Source organism: Salvelinus sp. IW2-2015, unplaced genomic scaffold (genome assembly GCF_002910315.2).
Source record: "Salvelinus sp. IW2-2015 unplaced genomic scaffold, ASM291031v2 Un_scaffold611, whole genome shotgun sequence".
NCBI classification, from domain to species: domain Eukaryota; kingdom Metazoa; phylum Chordata; class Actinopteri; order Salmoniformes; family Salmonidae; genus Salvelinus; species Salvelinus sp. IW2-2015.
Genome location: NW_019942584.1, coordinates 227,128 through 254,666, shown reverse-complemented (window position 1 = coordinate 254,666; position 27,539 = coordinate 227,128). Strand labels below are relative to the sequence as shown.

The 27,539-nt window shown below is 42.3% G+C and overlaps 1 protein-coding gene across 1 annotated transcript in view; it reads left to right on the top strand.

Annotated features, from left to right (window-relative positions):
• Positions 1-27,539, top strand: part of grik4 (glutamate receptor, ionotropic, kainate 4) — a 219,238-nt gene that overhangs the window by 59,445 nt on the left and 132,254 nt on the right. Inside the window, 2 exon segments of the mRNA XM_070438230.1 lie at positions 13,394-13,558; positions 22,738-22,835. Coding sequence (XP_070294331.1) covers positions 13,394-13,558; positions 22,738-22,835 — 263 coding nt within the window.

The window sequence follows — 27,539 nt, the reverse complement described above, 5'->3', positions numbered from 1 at the left end:
CCTATTTAACCTATAACCTATTTTTAAAACCTCTTATAAAAGAAATTCTGTAGCATAAACTGGGAATTTTGTATTTTTGACTGATGTTATGATTGTTTGTTTCATATCTGCAAACTAAAACGCTGTCAGTTCCAATTTAAGATTTAGTAGTGCTCTAAGCAGCTATGATGTCAAGTTTATTAGTGGAATGTATGCTTTAAGAACATAGGCAGTTGATGTTAAATATGTTTTATAATTTTTTTTWAATTGATTTTCATACACACAACACAAAAAAAGACCAACAAACAGAAAAGATACAATGAACATAGTCAACACCACATGACATCTAATGAACAGCTCCAGCCACAGACAGCATTTAGCAGTCTTTTCACATTATCATACTTCCTAGACTTGTGACGTAGTCTCTCAGCTATTGAACGCTGGCTATCAAGGTTCGGTTGTGACTGATTTGAAGCTCCTCTATCCTCCTCCCAGCTCAGACAGCTACTGTGCAGGAGACTGTGGGTTTGCCTTAAATGCCACCTTATACCCTGTATAGTGCACTACTTTTGACGGTCAAACGTCATGCACTGAATAGGGAAGACGGTGTCATTTTGGATGCATACCTGTGGTTGCAGCATCGGAGCCTGCCTGGTGTTCTCTTTCCACAATGCAGCCCGGCGCCAAGTGATAAAATGGGTGGAGAGGGATTAAAACAGAGGGCTGGAGATGTAAACAATTATCCCTTGCACCACACATCCCAGGGTGTGGATTCCAATGGCAAGAGGGATGAGCTATCACCCCCATTAATGCCATCATTATTCCCCCGTGCCTAATGACCTCCCTTAGAACCCCCCCCACACACACACAGGWTTGATCAATGTCTGTCAGAGAAAGTTTCCTGTGTGCTCTTTCTCTACAACTTCTTGTAAAACTGCTTTTTATTGCACAAAGTATTGCTTCCGCACTATGCAAAGTCTTTTCTGGGAACTAAATAAATGTATCCCACGTCCTGAGGGGAACTCTTGCTCTGCACTACGTCTCTACCTGGGGATTTCTTTTGCTCCCATGATTCATAACTGAAAGAATTTCTCTTGATATGAGAAACATGTCATCTTGTATTCCTCATTTTTCAAGCCAGATAGAAAATCTACTCCATGTAACTTCCTGCTGATATTAGTTTTGGGGTTTTCCAAAAAACTTCACATAGGTTCTCGATGCTCAACAGTACTGTATATCATACTGTACTTTTTAACAGTCACATAGAACTCCACACGGGGAGAATAGGGTGTCATTTGAGACGGAGTTTGTCTCTTAAAGGAAAAATCTACGCTTTTTTTATTGTTTTATTAGTCCACTGTTGATACAACCCAAAATGTTTTGCATGTCGGTGATCAAGTTTTCTAGATATAGAACTATCAAATTATAGAAAGTGTCACAGTATGATGCATTTTTGAGTGGTATTTTCCTTTAATCAACCACCATTAGATTAGATTCCAGCCTCTTTTCAGCCTTCTGATTACGTATTGTATTTGCCTGAGATATTATGGTGGAAGCCCAGGCAGTGACACTGCCGTCCTAGCTACATTAATCACAAGTCCAACTGGATCAATATGTTGTAATTAGTTCTTTTTCATCTCTGTCCATTTCTGAGATTAATAATGTTAGAGTTGAACAAGGCCATGGCAACAAAGCACCCTCAGACTCAACTGTGTCATTCATTTCCTGTTAGCAAACAATATGTTCTCAGAAGTATAGGTCCTTTCTCTCTCTCTGAACAATGACATGATGAGGACACTACTGCTGACAAAGTTATTTTGAATCCCCTTGCATTTCCAACCAATCCGTATGTTCTTATCGCAAAGGGTTCACTATGTTGCCATTGTAATGAAGCAACAGGTTGTGCTCCAATACGGTGGAAAACATAAGCTCTCATGAACATTTGGCTAACCCACATAGATAAATCTCTTTGGTCCGCCACGTTCAATTGTTTGGATGTAAAGTACTTCTATAATGATGTAAATGAACACATTTTATAATATGAATATAATAATTAATATGATGCTAGACACCTCTGGAAAGTACAGTGCCTTCAGAAAATATTCATACGCTTGACTTAGTTCACATTTTCTTGTGTTACAGCCTGAATTCGAAATTGATTAAATTGTTTTTTTTCTTCTCACCCATCTACACACAATACCCCATCATTTTTATTTTTTACTAGGCAAGTCAGTTAAGAACAAATTCTTATTTTCAATGACGGCCTAGGAACAACTGCCTTGTTCAGGGGCAGAACGACAGATGTAGGATGTAACGCAACAAAATATGGGAAAGGTCAAGGGGTGTGAATCAGTGGCGGTCGTTGCCATTTAATATGAGGGAGGATTATAAAAAAAWATATATATATATGAGCATGGCTTTATTTCTATTACAGCATATTGGTTGACTGTCATTCATATTTCATTCACCCAGCTCAATGTAACATCGATTTAGGCTACTACATGATTCTCAAATTTTCCATTTACCCATCATGAGGTTGCTACAACCTAGCCTATGAATGAAAGTTTACAACGTAGGTGCACAGGTCGAGAGAATTAAGGTGACATACAGTGACACATTCAATACCACCTTGCACACTCTTGCCTGCATCTAGCTGATCTAGCGTTTAATCATTTGTCACGATCGTCGTAATGAATGGACCAAGGTGCAGCGTGGTAGGCGTACATATTTATTTTTACTAAATGAACACCGAACAAAAAACAACAAAACGAACAAACGAAACGTGAAGCTATACAACTAGCGCTGATAAGCAACTAAACATAGACAAGATCCCACAAACACAAATGAGGAAATGGCTACCTAAATATGATCCCCAATCAGAGACAACGATAAACAGCTGCCTCTGATTGGGAACCATATCAGGCCACCATAGAAATACAATATCACCTAGATGACCCACCCAAGTCACTATCACGCCCCAACCAACACAGAGAAAAACAGCATACTATGGTCAGGGCGTGACATCATTAGTCCAACAGTTGCCAATGAGAGTTTCGATTGGACAAATTAAGGTATATTTATCCCCATTTCATTCTGTTTGCTTTCATTTAAGACAGAATTGGCAGAATGAATACACCCCTGATCACACGCAAACAAAGTTCCCTTTCATCGCAACCACATAAAAACAGCATGATCACTTTGCTCGTTGTGTATATAACTCCTTCTCGCAACTATCTACGCACTCTCCTCCTCTCACGTTTTCCCTTCGCTTGTGGACTTCATTGCACATCACATCAGCTCTCTGTGACCAGGCAAAAAAAACTTTCCAAGCCAAAACTTCATATCATGACYGCTAACTGCTACACACAGTCTACATTGTTGTCACGTCATAGTCAACATAGCTACTAGAACTAACACGTTAGTAAACCCGCTACAATCATGCAGTACAATGTACAGTCAGAAACCAGTTTAGTAGTTACACCGGTGTGCCCCGGTGGCAATAAATTAATAAAAGCAAAATAAACCTTGACTTGGAAGAGTTCCTGTGTTGGATAGCCATAGCCAGCTAGCTAAAATAGCATCCCTCTCTGTTTGAGCCGGGGGTTTGATTAGGCTAAATTTGTTCAAAACTGTTCAACTATTGTCTTTCTCTCTCTTTGAGTCAACTACTAACCACATTTTATGCACTGCAGTGCTAGCTAGCTATAGCTTATGCTTTCAGCACTAGATTCATTCTCTGGTCCTTTGATTGGTGGACAACATGTCAGTTCAAGCTGCAAGAGCTCTGATAGTTTGGATGTCCTCCGGAAGTTGTCATAATTACTGTGTAAGTCTATATAAGGGGGTGAGAACCATGAGCCTCCTAGGTTTTGTATTGAAATCAATGTACCCAGAGGAGGACGGAAGCTAGCTGTCCTCCGGCTACCCTACAGAGTGCTGCTACCCTACAGTGTGTATTTGGTGACGTACATTTACTTAGTATAGTTTCATCTAAAAACGATCACTTAATGTTTCACACATTTTGTTTTTAAGAAATTTACTGAGGAGGATGGTCCACCCCTTCCAGCTAATCTACTAAAGGCTTCTAATGGTGTTAATATTGAGTTTAGTATACTTTGTCATTCACTTTGTAAATAAAACAGCTATTATACATGCATGGCAAATAGCCTATTGGCTATGCTGCTCGCTGACGCACCTTGATGCCCCCCTCCCAACCCTCATTCAACAGTAAAATCACTGATCAAAAATCCCCTGTCCACTGTCTTGTTAATTAGTGTCTGAAGTAATCAGTGGAGATTTTGTATTCCCACGGTCAAAATACCAAGCTCATTAACAGACTGAAATATTACAATTGATTTACAAGTGAGACAATTTGCATTAATAAAAGGAATACATTTTGAAGGAATCTGACTGGGGTTTGAAATGAACCTCTCAGTCATTCAGAGGAAGGAGATAGCAATGTTCCAGAGGAGAGAGTAAATACAGCTCAGAGGGTGTCTGAATCAGTGCCAGCGTATAAACCCTGTAATTATAGTCAGGAGCAGGTCCTTCAGATGAGGGCCAGCGAACAACATTAAATATTAATGGCTAATATAACCTTGAAATCACTTTTGTCTCAGCTTGGTAGCGAAGACAAGATAAATTGTAATAATCTCCTGAAATATCCCTCTGGCCCTTTCTTGTAACGGAGTGGAGAGAAGCCTGATGAGAGGAATATTAATAATACCTGAGATCTTGAAACGCCATCATGTTTATGAGGCTCGCGAATGTTCAAGCGATATGTGTGAAACGCTCCTTTTCTGTACTGTACACATCTTAAATAGATGGTATTTCTTTATGCTTCTAGGCTCTGGCTTGATTGTTATGTCGCTTGGTGTGTTTAAGTAGTGAGCTGTGCTGATAAGAGACTGCAGCGATGAATTAGGGAACCTCAGAGGACGGTAAGAGCACCTCATGAGGCGCTTTGCCATTTGATGGTTTTAAAAACCTTTTTGGTTCAGAGTGCAGCCCATAGTCATATTTAATGTTCTGCTATTAAGTTTTGGATCAACCGATATCTGCGGTGGTCTGTCTTTGTGTTCTCTCTCTTGTTTCAATGTTACCGTGTTCTCAGGATGAACATGAAAGATTCCCCGTGAATACACGTTGCAGTCGGATAACAATTCACCTCAGCGAGAAAGCGAGCGATTGTCTAATGTCCTCAGGTCACTGAAACGCACTACAGATGCTCACACATCCCACGTCCTGTTCCCATGAGATACTCAATCGTTGTTTGYGAGGCCACCTGAAGTATGTGAATCACTCGCTGTAGGTACTACAGTATGCATGGAAAACTGTATATGCAATTACTACTGTATAAGCAATGTTCTTGGGTTATGAATGTGTAGCAATGTATCTTCAATGGAGAAACGCCGGTCTTGCCGTTCTGCCGCTTTCCCTAGCCGTAGGCATGGGACTGCTCAGGAGGGCACAATGATTTGGAATGTCCAGGCAGAAATATATAATGTAGAACAAACAAATCTCTGACATTTACTGTTGATATAAGGATTCAYGTTAGCTCTATTAATGACATTTCTATCTGCAACGTTCAACAATGTTTGCCTATACTGAATGTGGCCCTGATAGTGCACTATAGCATTGATTCCAAATCACCATGTGAACACAGCCCAGTTCCTCCCCATTGCACCCTTCTTCCTCTCCATATCAGGTAATGGCCAGGCATCTACACACCCAAGAGCTTTGAAAATGGACAGCGTATTACAAACATGTAGAGAGAAAGACGGCTATTGACCGTGCTCGTACTGTAATACAGTGTGTCCTGCAAATGCCTCGGCACACCTCTGGGCTGCCCATTGATTGGTTTAAAAGGTTCAAGGGCTGGGGTTTGAAATAAACCTCTCATTCAAAGGGATATTAATGTTAAAGAGACGAGAGTAACTACAGCTCAGAGGGTGTCTGAATCATGTGAGAGAATTGCCCAGCTCTAGCCCTTGCTGCTCTCACTATAGAAACGGAACAAAACTTGCCAGAGGCAATAAGAGAGACCAATTTGGGCTGTGTAACTAACGGTGTGACTGCTATGTGGGCAGGCAAGCGGACATTCATTAAAGGCTACTTTTTAAACATGAAATGTATTTTACGTACACTGTCGGTCATTTCTTTATGCAGTATGTTTTGTGTATAAATGTAGGCTATAGGTACATCTTGCAAACCCCAATGTTTTGCATTCCAGTTGATTATATTCGACTGCCATGTTGAGCGAATAAAGTAACCTAAGTTAAAGTAACGTAATACCATGGCCGTTAATTGCGTAGTCAAACTCCCATAGTGATATATTATGAGGTGACAAGAACGCATCACATGTTCATTAGTTGTGTTAATTTGCAAATGCATCTACAAAAAAAGCTCTGTGTGACACAAGCTGTCCACTTTATTTGCCGTCATCAAATCTATATAACTTTTAATTGGATAAACCCCCCCCCCCATCATGTTAATTATATTCTGTAGGCTGCGTTCTGTTTGCACTAGCAGAGACAAGGCAAGGCACATACACGCTGACTAATCCAGTATGTCCCTCTTTGCATCCCCTTTACCAAAAGTTTAATGAAGTGTAAAATAATGGATAAATGGACAAATAAATGGATAAATAAACCTCGGACAACCTTTTGCTTACTTTCATCTGAATCTTTGTAAACGTCCCTAAATGCTGCTCTKCATAAATGGTTGTCTCATTGACCAAAGTGAACTTGGGTTAGTTTTATCTGTGTGATCTGCATGGGAAAAGGCCAGTTTTATCGCATCGTGGCTGTGGTTTATCAGCTCTAATGCTACAGTAATTATTACTGTCATTGACCTCCATCTAGATCCGATCCTGTATCTAAGTACAGTGCTATTAATCTCACTCGCTGGAGAACTCAGGGAAAGCAGTAATAGCTGTGTTTGCTGTTAAAGCGGAGCCTGGAGTGTGAATGTTTTTGCAATTTCGACAAAAATGTCAGGCAAATGACCTGCTCTTTAGAGGAACCTAGCACGTTGCTGTACAAGTTGAGCTATGTATTGACTCAGAGCATAGAGAAATGCAGAGGTCAGTTGTACACATGTTTGTACATGCATTGATTGACCTCACCGTCGGGCAACATTCCTACAGAAAGAAAGCTATTATTTAGCATTTAAGCAGGTTTTGAATGCTATTGCTTCTGGTGGATTGTGTCAATTTTGGAAGGAATTATACATTCCCTGTCTGGTTTTAGTTAGAGTATGGTAATGTTGGTGAGTTCAGGGTTCACATGACTCGTCAATTGATTTATACGTAAAATGTCATGATTTTTTACTCAACCCTAGTCTAACTCGACAAATTACGCTACAATGTTGAGCCTGAACCTGCTGTCTTGGGACGCACTCAGGATTACAACCTATGCACAATATGCCACGTCAATTATCCTAAAACTGTGTCGTGAATCGCCCACCGAGTTGCTCATTCGCTTGCTAGAACGCACAGCGAAGCCCCTTTTCTCAACTGCTTCTTTGAGTCCTTCATATTCATTTCACCCACACACGTGTAGTTGTGACACATGCATTCTCGCCATATTCAAATGTTGTAGGGGTGCGCATCATGTGTAAAACAACAATGATGTTAATTCCAACGTGATTGCGATAAATCAAGAGTGAACGGGAACAGCCCTATTAAAATGTGTTGCCTCATCATTCTGTTTATTTGTGTTTTATCTGTCGGCTCTGTGCTTTAACTCAGGATCTGTGTGTAGTTAATCCGACCCTCTCTGCCTAGTCGTCGCCATTTTTACCTGTTGTTGCTGTGTTAGACTAGCACCCTGTTATTGCTGCTGTTATCTTACCTGTTGTTTTAGCTAGCTCTCCCAATCAAGACCTGCAATCACTTTATGCCTTATTGTATGTCTCTCTCAAATATCAATATGCCTTGCATACTGTTGTTCAGGCTAGTTATCATTATCATTGTTTTGGTTTGCAATGGACCCTGTAGTTCCACTCTCCGTACCCCTAATAACCCATCCTTTGTCCCACCCCCCACACATGCGGTGACCTCACCCATTGAGACCAGCATGTCCAGAATACAACCTCTCTTATCATCACCCAGTGCCTGGGCTTGCCTCGCTGTACCGCGCCCCACCATACCCCTGTCTGCACATTATGCCCAGAATCTATTCTACCACGCCCATAAATCTGCTCCTTTTATTCTTTGTCCAACGCTCTAGGCGACCAGTTTTGATAGCCTTTAGCCGCACCCTCATCCTACTACTCCTCTGTTCCTCGGTGATGGGGAGTAAACCCAGGCCCTGCATGTCCCAGTCACCCTCATTTGTTGACTTCTGTGATCGAAAAAGCCTTGGCCTCATGCATGTCAACATCAGAAGCCTCCTCCCTAAGTTTGCCTTACTCACCGCTTTAGCACACTCTGCCAACCCTGATGTCCTTGCCGTGTCGAATCCTGGCTTAGGAAGGCCACCAAAAATTCTGAGATTCCATACCCAACTATAACACTTTCCATCAAGATGAACTGCCAAAGGGGAGAGTTGCAATCTACTGCAGAGATAGCCTGCAAAGTTCTGTCATACTTTCCAGGTCTATGCCCAAAACAGTTCGAACTTCTAATTTTAAAAATTAATCTCTCCAGAAATAAGTCTCTCACTGTTGCCGCCTGCTACCGACCCCCCTCAGCTCCCAGCTGTGCCCTGGCACCATCTGTGAATGATCGCTCCCCATCTAGCTTCAGAGTTTGTTCTGTTAGGTGACCTAAACTGGGATATGCTTAACACCGGCAGTCTACAATCCAAGCTTATGCCCTCAATCTCACACAAATCATCAAGGAACCCACCAGTACAAACCTAAATCCGTAAACATGGCACCCTAATAGACATTATCCTGACCAACCTGCCCTCCAAACCTCTGCTGTCTTCAATCAAGATCTCAGCGATCACTGCCTCATTGCCTGTATCCGCCACGGGTCCGCGGTCAAACGACCACCCCTCATCACTGTCAAACGCTCCCTAAAACACTTCTGCGAGCAGCCTTCTCTATCGACCTGCCCGTACCCTGAAGGATATTGACCTCATCCCGTCAGTTGAGGATGCCTGGTCATTCTTTAAATGTTACTTCCTCACCATATTAGACAAGCATGCTCGCTAAAAAAATGCAGAACCAAGAACAGATAAGCCCTTGGTTCACTCCAGACCTGACTGCCCCGACCAGCAAAAAAACATCCTGTGTGCGAACTGCAATAGCATCGAAGAGCCCCCGCGATATGCAACTGTTCGGGAAGTCAGGAACCAATACACGCAGTCAGTCAGGAAAGCAAAGGCCAGCTTTTCAAGCAGAAATTTGCATCCTGTACTCTAACTCCAAAAAGTTCTGGGATACTGTAAAGTCCATGGAGAACAAGAGCACCTCCTCCCAGCTGCCCACTGCACTGAGGCTAGGTAACACGGTCACCACCGATAAATCCTTTAATCGAAGACTTCAACAAGCATTTCTCAATGGCTGGCCATGCCTTCCTCCTGGCGACTCCAACCTTGGCCAACAGCCCGCCCCCCCCGCTGCTACTCGCCAAGCCTCCCCAGCTTCTCCTTTACCCAAATCCAGATAGCAGATGTTTTGAAAGAGCTGGAAAACCTGGACCCATACAAATCAGCTGGGCTTGACAATCTGGACCCCCTATTTCTGAAACTGTCCGCCGCCATTGTCGCACCCCCTATCACCAGCCTGTTCAACCTCTCCTTCGTATCATCTGATATCCCCAAGGATTGAAAGCTGCGCGGTCATCCCCTCTCAAAGGGGGAGACACCCTGGACCCAAACTGTTACAGACCTATCCATCCTGCCCTGCCTATCTAAGTCTTCGAAAGCCAAGTCAACAAACAAGTCACTGCCATCTCGAATCCACCTACCTTCTCCGCGTGCAATCCGGTTTCCGAGCCGGTCATGGGTGCACCTCAGCCACGCTCAAGTACTAAACGATATCATAACGCCATCATAAAAGACATTACTGTGCAGCCGTTCTTCATCGACCTGGCCAAGGCTTTCGACTCTTGTCAATCACCATATTCTTATCGGCAGACTCAGTAGCCTCGTTTTTCAATGACTGCCTTGCCTGGTTCACCAACTACTTTGCAGACAGAGTTCAGTGTGTCAAATCGGAGGGCATGTTGTCCGGTCCTCTGGCAGTCTCTATGGGGGTACCACAGGGTTCAAATCTCGGGCCGACTCTTTTCTCTGTATACATCAATATGTTGCTCCTGCTGCGGGCGATTCCCTGATCCACCTCTACGCAGACGACACCATCTATATATACTTCCGCCCGTTCCTTGGGCACTGTGCTATCTACCTCCAAACGAGCTTCAATCATACAACACTCCTTCCGGCTCCAACTGCTCTTAAACGCTAGTAAAACCAAATGCATGCTTTTCAACCGTTCGCTGCCTGCACCCGCACGCCCGACTAGCATCACCACCCTGGACGGTTTCCGACCTAGAATATTTGGGACATCTATAAGTACCTAGGTGTCTGGCTAGACTGCAAACTCTCCTTCCAGACTCATATCAAACATCTCCAATCCAAAATCAAATCTAAATCGGCTTTCTATTCCGCAACAAAGCCTCCTTCACTCACCCGCCAAACTTACCCTAGTAAAACTGACTATCCTACCGATCCTCGACTTCGGCATGCATCTGTATTACAAAATAGCTTCCAATACTCTACTCAGCCAAACTGGATGCAGTTTATCCAGTGCATTCGGTTGTACTAAAGCACCTTACGACCCACCACTGCGACCTGTATGCCCTAGTCGGCTGCCCTCGCTACATGTTCGTCGTCAGACCCACTGCTCCAGGTCATCTACAAGGCTATGCTAGGTAAAGTGCCGCCTTATCTCAGTTCACTTGTCACGATGGCTACACCCACCCGCAACACCGCGTCCAGCAGGTGTATCTCACTTTCATCCCTAAAGCCAAAACCTCATTTGGACCCTTTCCTTCCAGTCTCTGCTGCCTGCACTGGAACGAATTGGCAAAAATCTCTGAAGTTGGAGACTTTTATCTCCCTCAACAAACTTTAAAAATCTGCTATCCGAGCAGCAACCGATCGCTGCACTGTACATAGTCCATCTGTAAACTACCCACCCAATTTACCTACCTCACCCCCCATACTGCTTTTTTTATTACTTTTCTGCTCTTTTGCACACCAGTATCTCTTCTTGCACATGATCATCTGATGATTATCCTCCAGTGTTATCTGCTAAATTGAATTATTCGATTTATTGGCCTACCTCATGCCTTTTGCACACATTGTATATAGATCTCTTTTTTTTCACCATGTTATGGACTTGTTTATTGTTACTCCATGTGTAACTTCTGTTGTCTGTTCACACTGCTATGCTTTATCTTGGCCAGGTCGCAGTTGCAAAATGAGAACTTGTTCTCAACTAGCCTACCTGGTAAATAAAGGTGAAATAAAAAATTAAAAAAATCACTCATGCGCACTCAGCGCACGATTCATTTTTAGACCGGGACTCCGGATTGGGCATCGCATGATGTTAAAGCTCTTGTGTTTTGGCTTCTTTTTTTACACCGTACAAGTAGAAGTCAGTTCTTTTATACTGACAGAACCATATTCACATTTGGTAATGATATAACGACCCCATGAACCATAAGGCGTTCTCTGTAGTTCTGAATTTGCAGCACAGTATGTTTGAGGAAATCTTGAAGTATACAGTGGAGAACAAGTATTTGATACACTACCGATTTTGCAGGTTTTCCTACTTACAAAGCATGTAGAGGTCTGTCATTTTTATCATAGGTACACTTCAACTGTGAGAGACGGAATCTTTAAAACAAAAAATCCAGAAAATCACATTGTATGATTTTTAAATTAATTTGCATTTTTATGCATGACATAAGTATTTGATCACCTACCAACCAGTAAGAATTCCGGCTCTCACAGGACCTGTTAGTTTTTTCTTATAGAAGCCCTCCTGTTCTCCACTCATTACCTGTATTAACTGCACCTGTTTGAACTCGTTACTGTATAAAAGACCACCTGGCACCACACTCAATCAAACAGACTCCACCTCTCACAATGGCCAAGACCAGAGAGCTGTGTAAGGACATCAGGGTAAATTGTAGACCTGTACAAGGCTGGGATGGGCTACAGGACAATAGCCAAGCAGCTTTGTGAGAAGGCAACAACTGTTGCACAATTATTAAAAAATGGAAGAAGTTCAAGATGACCTCAATCACCTCGGTCTTGGGCTCCATGCAAATCTCACCTCGTGGGGCATCAATGATCATGAGGAATGTGAGGGATCAGCCAGAACTACACGGCAGGACTGGTCAAGACCTGAAGAGAGCTGGGACCACAGTCTCAAAGAAAAACCATTAGTACACACTACGCCGTCATGGATTTAAATCCTGCAGCGCACGCAAGGTCCCCCTGCTCAAGCCAGCGCATGTCCAGCCCGTCTGAAGTTTGCCAATGACCATCTGGATGATCCAGAGGAGGAATGGGAGAAGGTCATGTGGTCTGATGAGACAAAAATAGAGCTTTTTGCTCTAAACTCCACTCGCCGTGTTTGGAGGAATAGAAGGATGAGTACAACCCAAGAACACCATCCCAACCGTGAAGCATGGAGGTGGAAACATCATTCTTTGGGATGCTTTTCTGCAAAGGGGACAGGACGACTGCACCGTATTGAGGGGAGGATGGATGGCCATGTATCGCGAGATCTTGACCAACAACCTCCTTCCCTCAGTAAGAGCATTGAAGATGGTCGTGGCTGGGTCTTCCAGCATGACAACGACCCGAAACACACAGCCAGGGCAACTAAGGAGTGGCTCCGTAAAGAGCATCTCAAGGTCCTGGAGTGGCCTAGCCAGTCTCCAGACCTGAACCCAATAGAAAATCTTTGGAGGGAGCCGAAAGTCCGTATTGCCAGCGACAGCCCGAAACCTGAAGGATCTGGAGAAGGTCTGTATGGAGGAGTGGCCAAAATCCCTGCTGCAGTGTGTGCAAACCTGGTCAAAATACAAGGAAACGTATGATCTCTGTAATTGCAAACTAGGTTTCTGTACCAAATATTCAGTTCTGCTTTTCTGATGTATCAATACTTATGTTCAGCAATAAAATGCAAATGAATTACTTAAAAATCATACAATGTGATTTTCTGGATTTTTGTTTTAGATTCCTTCTCTCACAGTTGAAGTGTACCTATGATAAAAATTACAGACCTCTACATGCTTTGTAAGTAGGAAAACCTGCAAAATTGTCAGTGTATCAAATACTTGTTCTCCCCACTGTATGTACTGTGTCTTGCCAATGTGTGCCATCGTGACACTGGGTATCCAAAGAGCCCTTCTAATGTTTTTCTTTCTTCGCCTTCTCTTCTGCAGCCGCCATACTTGACGACCCAATGGAGTGCAGCCGGGGAGAGAGATTGGCCATCACTCTGGCGAAGGACAGCATCAACCGGTCCAGTAACCGTTCCACAACAGGCAAGCTGGAGGTGGACATCTTTGAGCTGCTGAGAGACAGTGAATATGAGATGGGAGAGACCAGTAAGTAGTGGGCGGGCGAGGATGGGAGTACGAGGTAGCTTTCGATGTTCGACTTTTGTCATTCGTTTCAAAAAGTGAAAGACCAGTATGTCACGGAGTTCCACATTAAAAGGTCTGTCTGTCTGTCTGGCTGGCTGTCAGTGTCTGTCAGGGTCTGTGTATCTGTCTGCCGGCCGTTCATCATTCCGTCAGTCATTTCAATTTAGTGCCCGTCTTCCCTTGTTATCTCCCACTTTCAGATATCCCTTGAGTACAGCGGGATAAGTCTATCTTGTTTAGGAATATTTGTAGTAACGAGTGGCAGTGGCAAACACATTTTTGGAAAATAGCTGATGGGTTCTCTCTGTGTTTAAAAAGTATTTGGATGTGTGGATGTCAAAAGGTTTTGGACTTGTTTTGTTTCTTTGGTTGGAATGACTAGCCTGAAGATATATAGTAAATACACTATATATACAAAAGTATGTGGGCACCCGTTCAAATTAGTGGGTTTGGCTATTTCAGCCACACCCGTTGCTGACAGGTGTATAAAATCGAGCACACAGCCATGCAATCTCCATAAACAAACATTGGCAGTAGAATGGCCCGTACTGAAGAGCTCAGTGACTTTCAACGTGGCACCGTCATAGGATGCCACCTTTCCAACGAGCCAAATTGTCAAATTTATATCCTGCTTGAGCTTCCCCTGTCAACTGTAAGTGCTGTTATTGTGAAGTCGAAACGACTAGGAGCAACAACGGCTCAGCCGCAAAGGTGTAGGCCACCCATGCTCGCAGAACGGGACCGCCGAGTGCTGAAGCGCACAGTGCATAAAATAATTGTCTGTCCTCGGTCGCAACACTACGAAGTTCCAAACTGCCTCTTGAAGCAACGTCAGCACAATAACTGTTTGTCGAGGAGCTTCATGAAATGCGTTTCCATGGCCGAGCAGCTGCACACAAGCCTAAGATCACCATGCGAAATGCCAAGTGTCGGCTGGAGTGGTGTAAAGCTCGTCGTCATTGGGCTCTGGAGCAGTGGAAGCGTGTTCTCTGGAGTGATGAATCACGCTCACCATCTGGTAGTCCGACGGACAAATCTGGGTTTGGCGGATGCCGGGAGAACGCTACCTTCCTGAATGCATAGTGCCAACTGTAATGTTTGGTGGAGGAGGAATAATGGTCTGGTGCTATTTTTCATGGTTCGGGCTAGGCCCTTTAGTTCCAGTGAAGGGAAATCTTAACGCTACTGCATACAATGAATGGCATTCTAGACGATTATGTCCTTCCATTTTTGTGGCAACAGTTTGGGGAAAGCCCTTTCTTGTTTCAGCATGACAAAGCCCACATGCACAAAGTGAGGTCCATACAGAAATGGTTTTTCGGGATCGGTGTGGAATAACTTTACTGGCCTGCACAGAGTCCTGACCTCAACCCCATCAAACACCTTTGGAATGAATTGGAACGCAGACTGCGAACCAGGCCTTATTGCACAACATCAGTGCAGATCTTCTTGACTGAATGGAAGCAAGTCCCCGCAGCAATTTTCTAACATCTAGTGGAACGACTTCCCAGAAGAGTGGAGGCTGTTCTAGCAGCAAAGGAGGGACCAACTCCGTATTAATACCCATGATTTTGGAAAGAGATGTTTGTTTTGACCATGTAGTATACTAGAAATCTAATGAGGTGGACAGAATTTGGAAAAATCTATGTCAATCAGCCTATCGCCATGACCTTGTGGTTGGATACAGTGCAATGAAATATTAACAATGCATTAACATTTCAACATTTTAATGCTGGTATTTTTATACCAGCTACTTTGATTAGATGGAACAGAAGGAGAATAGAATACACTTTTACCAGTCTGCTTATCTAACATGAAGTACACGTACTGTGTGTTGCCAGTGTGGGCCATACTGACACTTGGCTGTTAAAAACCCTTCTAGCAGAGTGGATAATGTATTCTTTCTTCCCTTTGGCACATGTTGCGGAGTACAAGGAGTGTAATTTAGCTAAACAGATTGCTACCCAGGCTACTGTTGCCCGTTTCCGCAACAGCCGTCATTATACTCCTTGTAGTGAGCTCTAACATATGGAGTATGTCTAGATTCTGAAATACACATTTTCGCATGAATTTAGTCAACATTAAAAAATATTAATATCACAAAAGTACCTTTTTTTGATTTAGCTTATTTTTTAGACACATTGTTTGGAACAATATACTCTCTGGTACGTTTAATGGTGTGACCCATTTTATACATAGTAGGTCACAATCACGATGAAGTTTCAATGGGAGAATTGCCAGAACAATCTGAGATACCCCAAAATCATTTGCACCCGCTGGCTCGGAATCGCCCTAAGGAATTATGCCACCCATCAAATATAAACATCACAAGCCCTTCTAGGCAGTCACGTTCTGCTCGAGGTACTACTCCCCAATGCATATACAGGGAAAATAAAGGAGGAAGGGTTGAGGTTAATTCATAAAAGTCTAAGCCGTTGGGATGGTCATTTAGCTCTTTGATATTGAATTGTAGGACCCCTTTAGATATATACATAAAAATAATAATAATAATGATTTAACAAAATATTGAATTTGGCCTTTAGTACTATAGCCCAGAGAAATGCATTGAATAACACAGTAATAAATGACAAAAAAGACAGTCAAAAAAATCTATCATAAGAAACGAGGTTTTGAAGTGTTTGTCCTTAATCTAGGAGATATAAGAAAGCTCGGAAATATTATTATGTTTAAAAAAAAATTTTTTACAAGTATTTAACCCCTTTTTGGGGTAGGCACAAAACTACCGTCAAACTTCCTGTCTTTTTTGTTAACCGGTACCGGTTACCTTCAGACAAATCCCGTGGGGATCCTAAAGCAAAATAGAGAACCATAGTGTTTGTGAGAATCTCCCCTTTACCCTTTAGTTCGTAGCCCAAATGGTTCGGATGCTACAAACAGAAGTTGGCACATTGACGGTATCGACTTCAGACGAGTCCCCTGACACTCGTGGGGGTCGTACAGCAAAATGGAGACCACCATTGTGTTTGTGAGAGTCTAACCTTTCCATTTGGTCACTACAGACATTTTCATGAGAAGAAAAATGTTCAGGATTATTTCATAACACCGCTCTAGCTCTGCCGCCTAAAACCGCAAATGTAGAAGTGCGACATAGGGGGATGCGGTTGATTGAGACGCATGCAGTTTAAAAAAACATATCTCTAGCTTAAATTGACAGATTACAATTTTTATTTTATTATGTTACTTAGATTGTCGCACCGGTGCATCAATCGACTCTAGGGGGTTAAAAGCACACTGTACTGTAGGTGTATGCCCATTAGATTCATACCATCGTTCAGTCAGTAACCTTATTGAACTGGAAATAAAAGCTGAAGTAAATCATTCTCTCTACTATTATTCTGACATTTCACATTCTTAAAATAAAGTGGTGATCCTAACTGCCCTAAGACAGGGAATTTTTACTAGGATTACATGTCAGGAATTGTGAAAAACTGAGTTTAAATGTATTTGGCTAAGGTGTATGTAAACTTCCGACTTCAACTGTATATCCTGCTAGGTGAATATCCATGTCGTCATTCAGCCATGATTTCGTGAAACATAAGATGTTACAGTTTTTGATGTCCCGTTGGTAGGATATTCGTGATCGTACCTTATCTAATTTATTGTACAATGATTGTACGTTGGTGAGTAATATTGACAGTAACGTCAGCTTTCCCACTCGCCTTCTGCAGATCCTTTTGAGCCACCCCGCTCTGTGTCCTCTGTATCTGCGTCTCTTTCTCTTGCCAATAACGGGGATGTTGGCCTTGTCGGATATTAGCAGTATATCCTGTGCGTCCTGCTTGTTGAGGAAGAAATCTTTGTCTAATCCGAGGTGAGTGATTGCTGTCCTGATATCCAGAAGCTCTTTTTTTTGCCGTAAGATACGGTTGCAGAAACATTATGTACGAAATAAGTTGGGAATAAAACCACATAATAGCACAATTGGTTAGGCGCCCGTAAAACTGTGGCCAATTCTCAGAATCAGTAGAGCTTAATGGCCGTGGTAGCTCCTCCTCATACATAAAAACAACTGTATACCTCTCCCTGCTTGGTTGGCTGCCTGCAAACCCCCTCCCTAATTTAGTGCCGTCGTGGCTCTGCTCAGGCAGCAATTGGATTAGGGATGGATCAGTGGCACCAGTAAGGAGGAAATGTCACACAGCCAGCACTACCTGCCCAGCCGTGTGTGTGTGTGTGTGTGTGTGTGTGTGTTTGTGTGTTTGTTTTCAAAATAACTGTTGGCCTGCTTGGTCGAATGGTCCAAGATGTTGGCTTCTTCCCTGGGAGACCAGGTTTCTAATCCCACCAGTTACAAAAGCACACGTGAAATGTTGGCAAACCACATGTCTGAGTTATATGAAAAATATCCATGTAAAACTTCAGCTTCTAACTCACGTGTCTGTTTTTCCACGTGATATTTGTGTAAAACAATGTAAAACATTTGTGTAAAACGTCAGACACGTGTCTGCCCCATGAACATTTACAAACATTTACATGTGAAATTGTTCATGTTTTTTTACACGCTCTTTTTACAAGAGTTAAAAAAATATATATTATTATGTAGTGTGTGCATTCATGTGTGAATATGAATGTTGGTAACAATACTTTAAAGTACTACTGGAGTCGTTTTTTGTACTTTAAATTTACTATTTATATTTTTTACAACTTTTACTTCACTACATTCCTAAAGAAAACAAGACTTTTACTCCATACATTTTCCCTGACACCCAAAACCACTCGTTACATTCCGAATGCTTAGCAGGACAGGAAAACGGTCTAATTCACACTTTTATCAAAAGAACATCCCTATTGCCTTTGATCTGGAGGATTCACTAAACACAAATGCTTCGTTTGTAAATTGAGTGTTAGCATGTGCTCATGGCTATCCTTAAATAAAAAATTAAAATAAAATCGTGCTGTCTGGTTTGTTTAATATAAGGAATGTGAAATGATTTGTACTTTTGATACTTAAGTATATTTTAGCAATTACATTTACTTTTGATACTTTAGTATATTTAAAATCAAATACTTTTGCTCAAGTAGTATTTTACTCGGTGACGTTCACTTCTTGAGTCGTTTTCTATTAAGGTATCTTTACTTTTACTCAAGTATGGCAATTGGGTACTTTTTCCACCACTGAATGTGGGTTCACAGAACTGAACTCCAGGTCCCATGCGTACATAGTCTCTCATTTGCACATGCTGCGGCTCTCAATAAGAAGGTATTGATTTGAGGGAATCAATTCTAAACTGAATGGACTCCAGACAACCCACTGACCAAGATTAGACAGAAGTTGTGCAGAATCCATTATAATGATCCATACTTATATTGGAGAAGTTGTCACTTGTCACAGATGTAAATTGCTTTGTCCATAGACTGAGGTGGAGCAMGAAGAGAATCCAAGATGGACACATTGGCCTTTTCTCAATTGGATTTGCGCAACTACTGCGTCCTCTCTCCGTCGTCCTCTGGCCTCCTTTTTAAAAAAAGGTAATCATGGAGAGATGGCGAGGAGAGGGAAAGTTATAACGGAGACGCTAAGAGTCGAGAAGCAGGTGAAACGTTTAATAAAACAACAAACATGGATTGAGACAACGTAACAGTAGCGTCTACGCATAACACAGGAACAATACTGACTGGGGAAAGAACCGAAGGGAGTGCCAGATATAGGGGAGGTAATCCAGTTGAAGTCGGAAGTTTACATACACTTAGGTTGGAGTCATTAAAACTCGTTTTTCAACCACTCTACAAATTTCTTGTTAACAAACTATAGTTTTGACAAGTCGGTTAGGACATCTACTTTGTGCATGACACAAGTCATTTTTCCAACAATTGTTKGCAGACAGATTATTTCACATATAATTCACGGTATCACAATTCCAGTGGGTCAGAAGTTTACATACACAAAGTTGACTGTGCCTTTGGAAAATTCACGAAAATGATGTCATTGCTTTAGAAGCTTCTGATAAGCTAATTGACATAATTTGAGTGAATTGGAGGTGTATCTGTGGATGTATTTCAAGGCCTACCTTCAAACTCAGGGCCTCTTTGCTTGACATCATGGGAAAATCTAAAGAAATTAGCCAAGACCTCAGAAAAAAATTTGTAGACCTCCACAAGTCTGGTTCATCCTTGGGAGCAATTTACAAATGGCTGAAGGTACCACGTTCATCTGTACAAACAATAGTATGCAAGTATAAACACCATGGGACCACGCAGCCGTCATACCGCTCAGGAAGGAGACGCGTTCTGTCTCCTAGAGATTAACGTACTTTGGTGCGAAAAGTGCAAATCAATCCCAGTTCACAGCAACGGACCTTGTGAAGATGCTGGAGGAAACCGGTACAAAAGTATCTATATCAACAGTAAAACGCGTCCTATATCGACATAACCTGAAAGGCTGCTCAGCAAGGAAGAAGCCACTGCTTCAAAATCGCCATAATAAATCCAGACTACGGTTTGCAACTGCACATGGGGACAAAGATCATACTTTTTGGAGAAATGTCCTCTGGTCTGATGAAACAAAAACTGTTTGGCCATAATGATCATCGTTATGTTTGGAGGAAAAAGGGGAAGGCTTGCAAGCCGAAGAACACCATCCAACCGTGAAGCACGGGGGTGGCAGCATCATGTTGTGGGGCTGCTTTGCTGCAGGAGGGACTGGTGTACTTCACAAAATAGATGGCATCATGAGGCAGGAAAATTATGTGGATATATTGAAGCAACATTAGTCAGGAAGTTAAAGCTTGGTCGCAAATGGGTCTTCCAAATGGACAATAACCCCAAGCGTACTTCCAAAGTTGTGGCAAAATGGCTTAAGGACAACAAAGTCAAGGCATTGGAGTGGCCATCACAAAGCCTTGACCTCATTCCTATAGAACATTTGTGGGCAGAACTGAAAAAGCATGTGTGAGCAAGGAGGCCTACAAACCTGACTCAGTTACACCAGCTCTGTCAGGAGGAATGGGCCAAAATTCACCCAACTTATTGTGGGAAGCTTGTGGAAGGCTACCCGAAACGTTTGACCCAAGTTAAACAATTTAAAGGCAATGCTACCAGGTACTAATTGAGTGTATGTAAACTTCTGACCCACTGGGAATGTGATGAAAGAAATAAAAGCTGAAATAAATCATTCTCTCTTCTATTATTCTGACATTTCACATTCTTAAAATAAAGTGGTGATCTTAACTGACCTAAAGAGTTAGATGCACTATTGTAAAGTGGTTTTTCACTGGATATCATAAGGTGAATGCACCAATTTGTAAGTCGCTCTGGATAAGAGCGTCTGCTAAATGACTTAAATGTAAATGTAAAACAGGGAATTTTTACTCTGATTAAATGTCAGGAATTGTGAAACATTTAAACTCAGTTTATTTGGCTAAGGTGTATGTAAACTTCCGATTTGAACTGTAAGTGAGGTAAATGAAGTCCAGCTGTGCCTCATGACTTGCAGGTGCGCGTAATGATGGATCCCAGGACCGGTGGTTAGTATACCGGTGACGTCAAATGCAGGAGCTGGAGTAGACGTGACTAAAGTGGATGAAAATGCGCTTTTATGAAATGGCTGTCCTTATCCCATCGCGCGTCTTCAGGGTGGAATTCCAAAATAAACATATAAAGTAATAAACAAATTTAGCTAGTTTGATAGAAAAAAGGATTTCAAAACTCTTCCGCGAAGGACTCAAGTAGGTTAGACGTGTGCTTCCTCGCTAAAAGTCTATTGAGGAGGGGAGGGCCGTCTTCCATTTGCTTACTAATGAATTGACACTCTCCTTTACCACTGGACCACTTATCGATTTCCAGGTCACGGAAGAGAGAGGATGGAGGAGAGAGTGCGGAGGACAGACTTTTGCCCAAATGACAAAAGGCCATTCTGTTCCCTGTGTAAAATAGAAAATGCCGACCTGTGAAAAGCCTAATCCGGTCACTTTGTAATTCGGTGAAGCCATGCAGACAGGTGCAAATGTGCTTTAAATGGAGGAGAGAGGGGTAGGTGGGTGGGAGAGGAGGAGGAGGGGAATGTACGGGACACTCCATTGGATGACAAAGGGATTATTTATTAATCATTTGATTCACTGCTCCTGTAAATTTTCTATCTCGTTCGGTGAGAATCCCGAGCTTTGCTCCACTGGCTCAAAAATGGTCCACCTTTACTCTTCCTTTATACATCTTTACCCTCATTTGGGGTTTGTTACTGGCCCATCCACCACCTCAGCCAGTCTGTCGCCCTCCTCTGTGTTCCAAATGGCACCCTATATAGTGCACTACTTTTGACCAGAGCCCTGGTCCAAATAAGTGCACTACACAGGAACGAGGGTGCCATTTGTGCAGCAGACCACATATTCAGACAGCAGTCCTCCTCCTGACTGCCATAGAATGTTAATGAAAGACAGGGATCAAGCCCCACCTGAAATTGCATTTTGTTTCCCCTGCAAGTAAGATTTAAGCCCAAACCCATGTGCAGGGGACTGCAAAGGAAATACTGTGCTCTATTTCTTCTTCTCCCCCCAAAAAATTCAATTTCATACACTGATTCAGTGTGATGGTGAATGTTAGAAAAGAGATATCACAAATGCTTTTGGAAGACTGATCAAATATCTGATTGGTTTAGATTTAATGTAGTTCTCAGCTATTATTTTAACTAGGTCGGTGTGCCCCTGCATGGCAGCAACTGTTGGTTGGCACTAACTCCTACATGCCACTTTTAAGTACTACTTTCGTCCCCAATTGTTATCTTAAAATGAAGGATTGTTGACATGAGATTCTAAGTGGTTAGCAAAAACTTCCACATGACCAGATCTCATTCCAACCTGTTGCTACAGTAATTATGTTCCATCATTGCACCACCGTTCAATCTGTCATATTGTGATCTATAGTCGTAGGTTTAATATCTGTGATGTGAAATCAGATACAGAGCAGCTGTAAGTTAATACATCAATAGAACATGATCAAGTTAGTAGTTAGCAAACCCAAACACCTCCTACTTATTAAAGGTTAACTGGGAACTGCTGGCTCATACTGTTAGTGCAGGTTAAAACTACACACTAAGCAACATGCAACTCCTATTTAATAGGCTGAATGTGGTATTTGGACCATGTCCTGTATTGTCTGACTGGATGCTTGTCTCTGTGTGTTGACAGTGTGCCAGATCCTGTCCAAAGGAGTGGTGGGAGTCCTGGGTCCCTCCGCCAGCCCTGCTTCCAATTCCATCATCAGCAATATCTGTGGAGAGAAAGAGGTGAGTGCTGGCTCGCATTTTGGCTCGATTTATTTTGTGTGTCACAACAGCACTGTTTGCCAGTCATATTATGGAACAATATGTTTTATTATTACTGTGTTTTTGAGACCGTGCTTGACTCATGTCAATACCACAGCAGACAGACTATTTTTAAGAACATTCTAAGTTATTGTCTGAATTTACCCATGTTAAATTCCGACGGGCCAAGAATCAGGGGCTCAACAGCATACAACATTAATCTAGTCAGTTCTCAGACAAATTGTAATTGGTTTGGTGCTGTTTTGTGAAGGACCGCCTCTTTGAACATGGAAAATCATAATTTATACGTTTTCAGTTCAGGGTCCTTTGAGTCGTGATGTTGAACAATTTTGCTCAGGCTCCAGTGATTTGTGGATGATCCTAGGTTACAGTGTTTGTACTAACTGCAGGATGTTACTGTCTTTTTTATGCATGGTAATTATGCAAAATGTCAATAAAATCACATTTAATGTCCCCTTTAATGAGAACTGTGGCCATTTGATCAGTCTTTAGGCTTGGACTCCCTGGTGATGTGCACTGTCTATCCCTTTTAAATGTTCTAACTGAGCTCATTCCCTGTGTGAATACATTAACATGTAGATGAATTGTACGTTCTTAAACAAGTTAACTTTCTGTAATATATTCATCGGACCATGCACCACACAAGACCCCTTAAAGCAGTGTTTCCCAAACTCGGTCCTCAGGACCCCAAGGGGTGCACCTTTTGGTTTTTGCCCAACACAGCTGATTCAACTAATCATCGAGCTTTGATCATTTGAATCAAACTGGACACAGACACACAAATGGTATCCACCAGTTCATCGGACTCTCACTGCCAAAATCCTGAAGTATCCCTTCATAAACTGTTCTTAATTCTAAATGATTAAGAAATGCATTAACATGTTTCAAGCAAATACCATCTAAAAGGCAGAATTCTGCAGAACTACAACAATGACGACATGTAAGCACGATGATGCCACATCAAGGCTCTTCAAGGCGAACAGGATAGTGTCGAGTTGCTCTAATAGCTGTCGGTGTGTACATGACAATAGAGAAAGGTCACATTGCGCTGTTATTACCCTGAAAGGGATATCTCACTAATGGTCTCATTTTGCAAACTGGGCATATCGGGAGTCTCTCAGTGGAGGACAGCAGGGCCGGCCATGGCTGATGGAACATGTCTGTGGGACTGAGGGAGGGCGAGTGCTTTGGCCAATTTATTACGACCTGTTTTAGGGGAGAGTGGAGTGCGATGGAGAATATTGTTTTCCAATATAAATTGCTGGAGGTGTGTTTAAATGCAGTAGCCACATAGTACTAATGTTGATTAACAGTTTTTATAAATGGTGATTAGATTATTAATATGTGCTAGAATGATGTGCATCCAACACTGACAAATAAGATCAATCAGCAATCAATGTGTCATGTACAGTGCCTTCAGAAAGTATTCACACCCCTTGACTTTTCCACATAAAAAAAAACATTTGTCACTGGCCTACACACCATACCTCATAATGTCAAAGTGGAATTATGTTTTCAAACTTTTCACAAATTAATTAAAAATGAAAAGCTGAAATGTCTTGAGTCAAATATTCAACGCCTTTGTTATGGCAAGCCTAAATAAGTTCAGGAGTAAAAATGTGTTTAAGTCACATAAGTTGCATGGACTCACTGTATGCAAAAAGTGTTCAACATAATTTTTCAGTGACTGCATCTCTATACCTCAAACGTACAATTATCTGTAAGGTTCCTCAGTCACTGAATTTCAAACACATTTAACCACAAAAACCAGGGAGGTTTTCCAATGCCTCGCAAAGAAAGTCACCTATCGGTAGATGGGTACAACAACAAAAAAGCAGACATTCAATATCCCTTTGAGCACGGTGAAGTTATTAATTACACTTTGGATAGTGTGCCAATACACACTATCCCAGTTACTACAAGGCGTCCTTCCTAACTCTGCCGAAGAGGAAGGAAACCGCTCAGTGATTTCAACATGCGGCCAATGGTGACTTTAAAACAGTTACGAGTTTAATGGCTGTGATAGAAAACTGAGGATGGATGAGCAACATTGTAGTTACGCCACAACACTAACCTAATTGACAGTGAAAAGGAGGAAGCCTGTACAGAATCCACATATTCCAAAACATGCATCCTGTTCGCAACAAGGCAGTAAAGTAATGATGCAAATTGTGTACCACTCTTCAAATTTTCAAGCATAGTGGTGACTGCATCGTGTTATGGGTATGCTTGTAATCGTTAAGGACTGGAGAGTTTCAGGATAAAGAAAATATACGGAATGGAGCTAAGCACAGACAAAATCCCAGAGGAAAACCTGGTTCAGTCTGATTTCCAACAGACACTTAGTGATGAATTCTCCTTTCAGTAGGACAATAACCTAAAACACAAAGCCAAATCTACGCTGGCGTTGCTTAACGAAGACAGTGAATGTTCCTGAGTGGCCTAGTTAGTTTTGACTTAAATCTACCTGAAAATCTATGGCAAGACCAACATCCAATTTGACAGAGCTTGAAGAACTTTGAAAATAATAAAATGGGCAAATATTGCACAATTCAGGTGTGGAAAGCGTTTAGAGACTTACCCAGAAAGACTCACAGCTTTAAATCGCTGCCAAAGGTACTACTACAACGTTTTGACTCAGGGTATAACGACACAGGGCGAGACCCAGATGCATACACCGGAGGCAGATGGTTCGAGTCTGATATTTATTGAAAAACAAGGGGCAGGCAAGAGGCAGGTCGGGGACAGGCAGAAGTTCATAAACCAGGTCAGAGTCCAGAAGGTACAGGGCGACAGGCAGGCTCGAGGCAGGCTGAATGGTCGGGCAGGCGGGTACAGTGTCAGGACAGGGTCAGAACCGGGAGGACTAGAAAAACAGCGGCTAGGGAAAAACAGGAGCACGGAAAAACACACTGATTGACTTGACAAGGCGAACTGGCAACAGACAGACAGAGGACACCAGTATAAAGACACAGGGAATAACGGGAAGAAATGGGAGACAAACACAAGACAGGTGAAATAGATCATGGTGTTACACAGAGGTGTGAATACTTCTGTAAATTAGATATTTTTCATATTTCATTTTCAATACATTTGCAAACATTTATGAGAACATGTTTTCACTTCGTCATCGTGGGGTATTGTGTGCAGAGGGGTGAGAAAAAAATAGATTTAATACGTATTGAATTCAGGCTGTAACACAACAAAATGTGGAATAAGTCAAGGGTCATGAATACTTTCTGAAGGCACTGTATATTTTACTTTCTAAATGCATCAACCATGCATCTACAGTAGCCTATATAGTGTTATACGGTGTTTGTAAGTGTGTGTGTGTGTGTGCATGTGTGTGTGGCAGTTGTTGTGAAGGTGTTGGGGAGTCAATTACATCCTGTCTGTGCTCAGTGATTGTGTCTGTGTTCATAATTCTTTACTGGGAGAGTGCACAGATGCTGGCAAAATGACAGGAGGCCGAGTAAATAGGGGACGCATGAAAATAGGACTTATGACAGCCCTTGCTATGTGATCAACCCATTACCCACACTCAATTTATCATTCGGAGTGCTCCATATCCATTTGGGAGGCTCTAAGTGATGCTGTACAGAGCCATACTGTACCACCTGGATTTAGACAATGGTAACTAAATAAAAACAGTACCTGTTTTTATCTCTTCACAAGAAGCAATGGCGTAGCACAGATGCCGAGAACTCCTAGCTCACAGTCCGTGTATAATCCTTTTAACACCTCTTTGAGAGGTTCTGGACCGGTTCAGACCAATATTTTATGTACCGAGTGCTCTGTGAACGGCGCAACATCAATTGCGGTGCACTCTGTGAAATCTGACACCTCATTTGCTTAGCGACACGTGAAATTTTCAGGCCTATGCAAACAAATGTTCGATTTTGCAGCTCAGCTTACAATACGGCACATGAAATGGGAGACCTTAGCCCACGTAGCAAAGGCAGTCTCATCACGCTGTGATGTTCATAGATGTTTTAGAGCGCTCAACATGAAACAATACAAAATTATTGCGTCGAATTTAAACAAGACCACTTTCTCTCSGTCACAGCGAGACATAATCACGTTGTGCTTAAAGCTGAAGTTGTAATGAGTCAGAAAGCATTTGAATTGTGTCTGCGTCGCTCAGAGGATGCTGGTCAGAAAATGCTCTGTCAGTTATGAAATGGTGCCAATTTTGTACTGTCACTAAGTATGTCACGATCGTCGTAAGGATTGGACCAAGGTGCAGCGTGGTAGGCGTACATTTTCTTTTATTTAAATGAACACCGAACAAAAACAACAAAATTGTAAGGCCTGGGTGTCGGAGTGGAAGTCAAGCGCAGGCAACAGCAGGTGCAATAACCAAATGTTCTTTAATGAACATGTAGAAAACTAGGCCACCCAACTAACACACTGGGTGACCACTTAAACAACCCCAGACACGGGGAATACGAAAACAGTACAGCAAACACGATGCACGAAACAAACACCACCACTTACAAACAAACAATCCCGCACAAAGAAACGTGTATGCCGGCTGATTAAATAAGCCCAACTAATTAACCCTCATACAAAACAGGTGCGCCCAATAAACACATAGGGAGGGGGAGAAAAGGATCAGTGGCAGCTAATAGGCCGGTGACGACGACCGCCGAACGCCACCCGAAC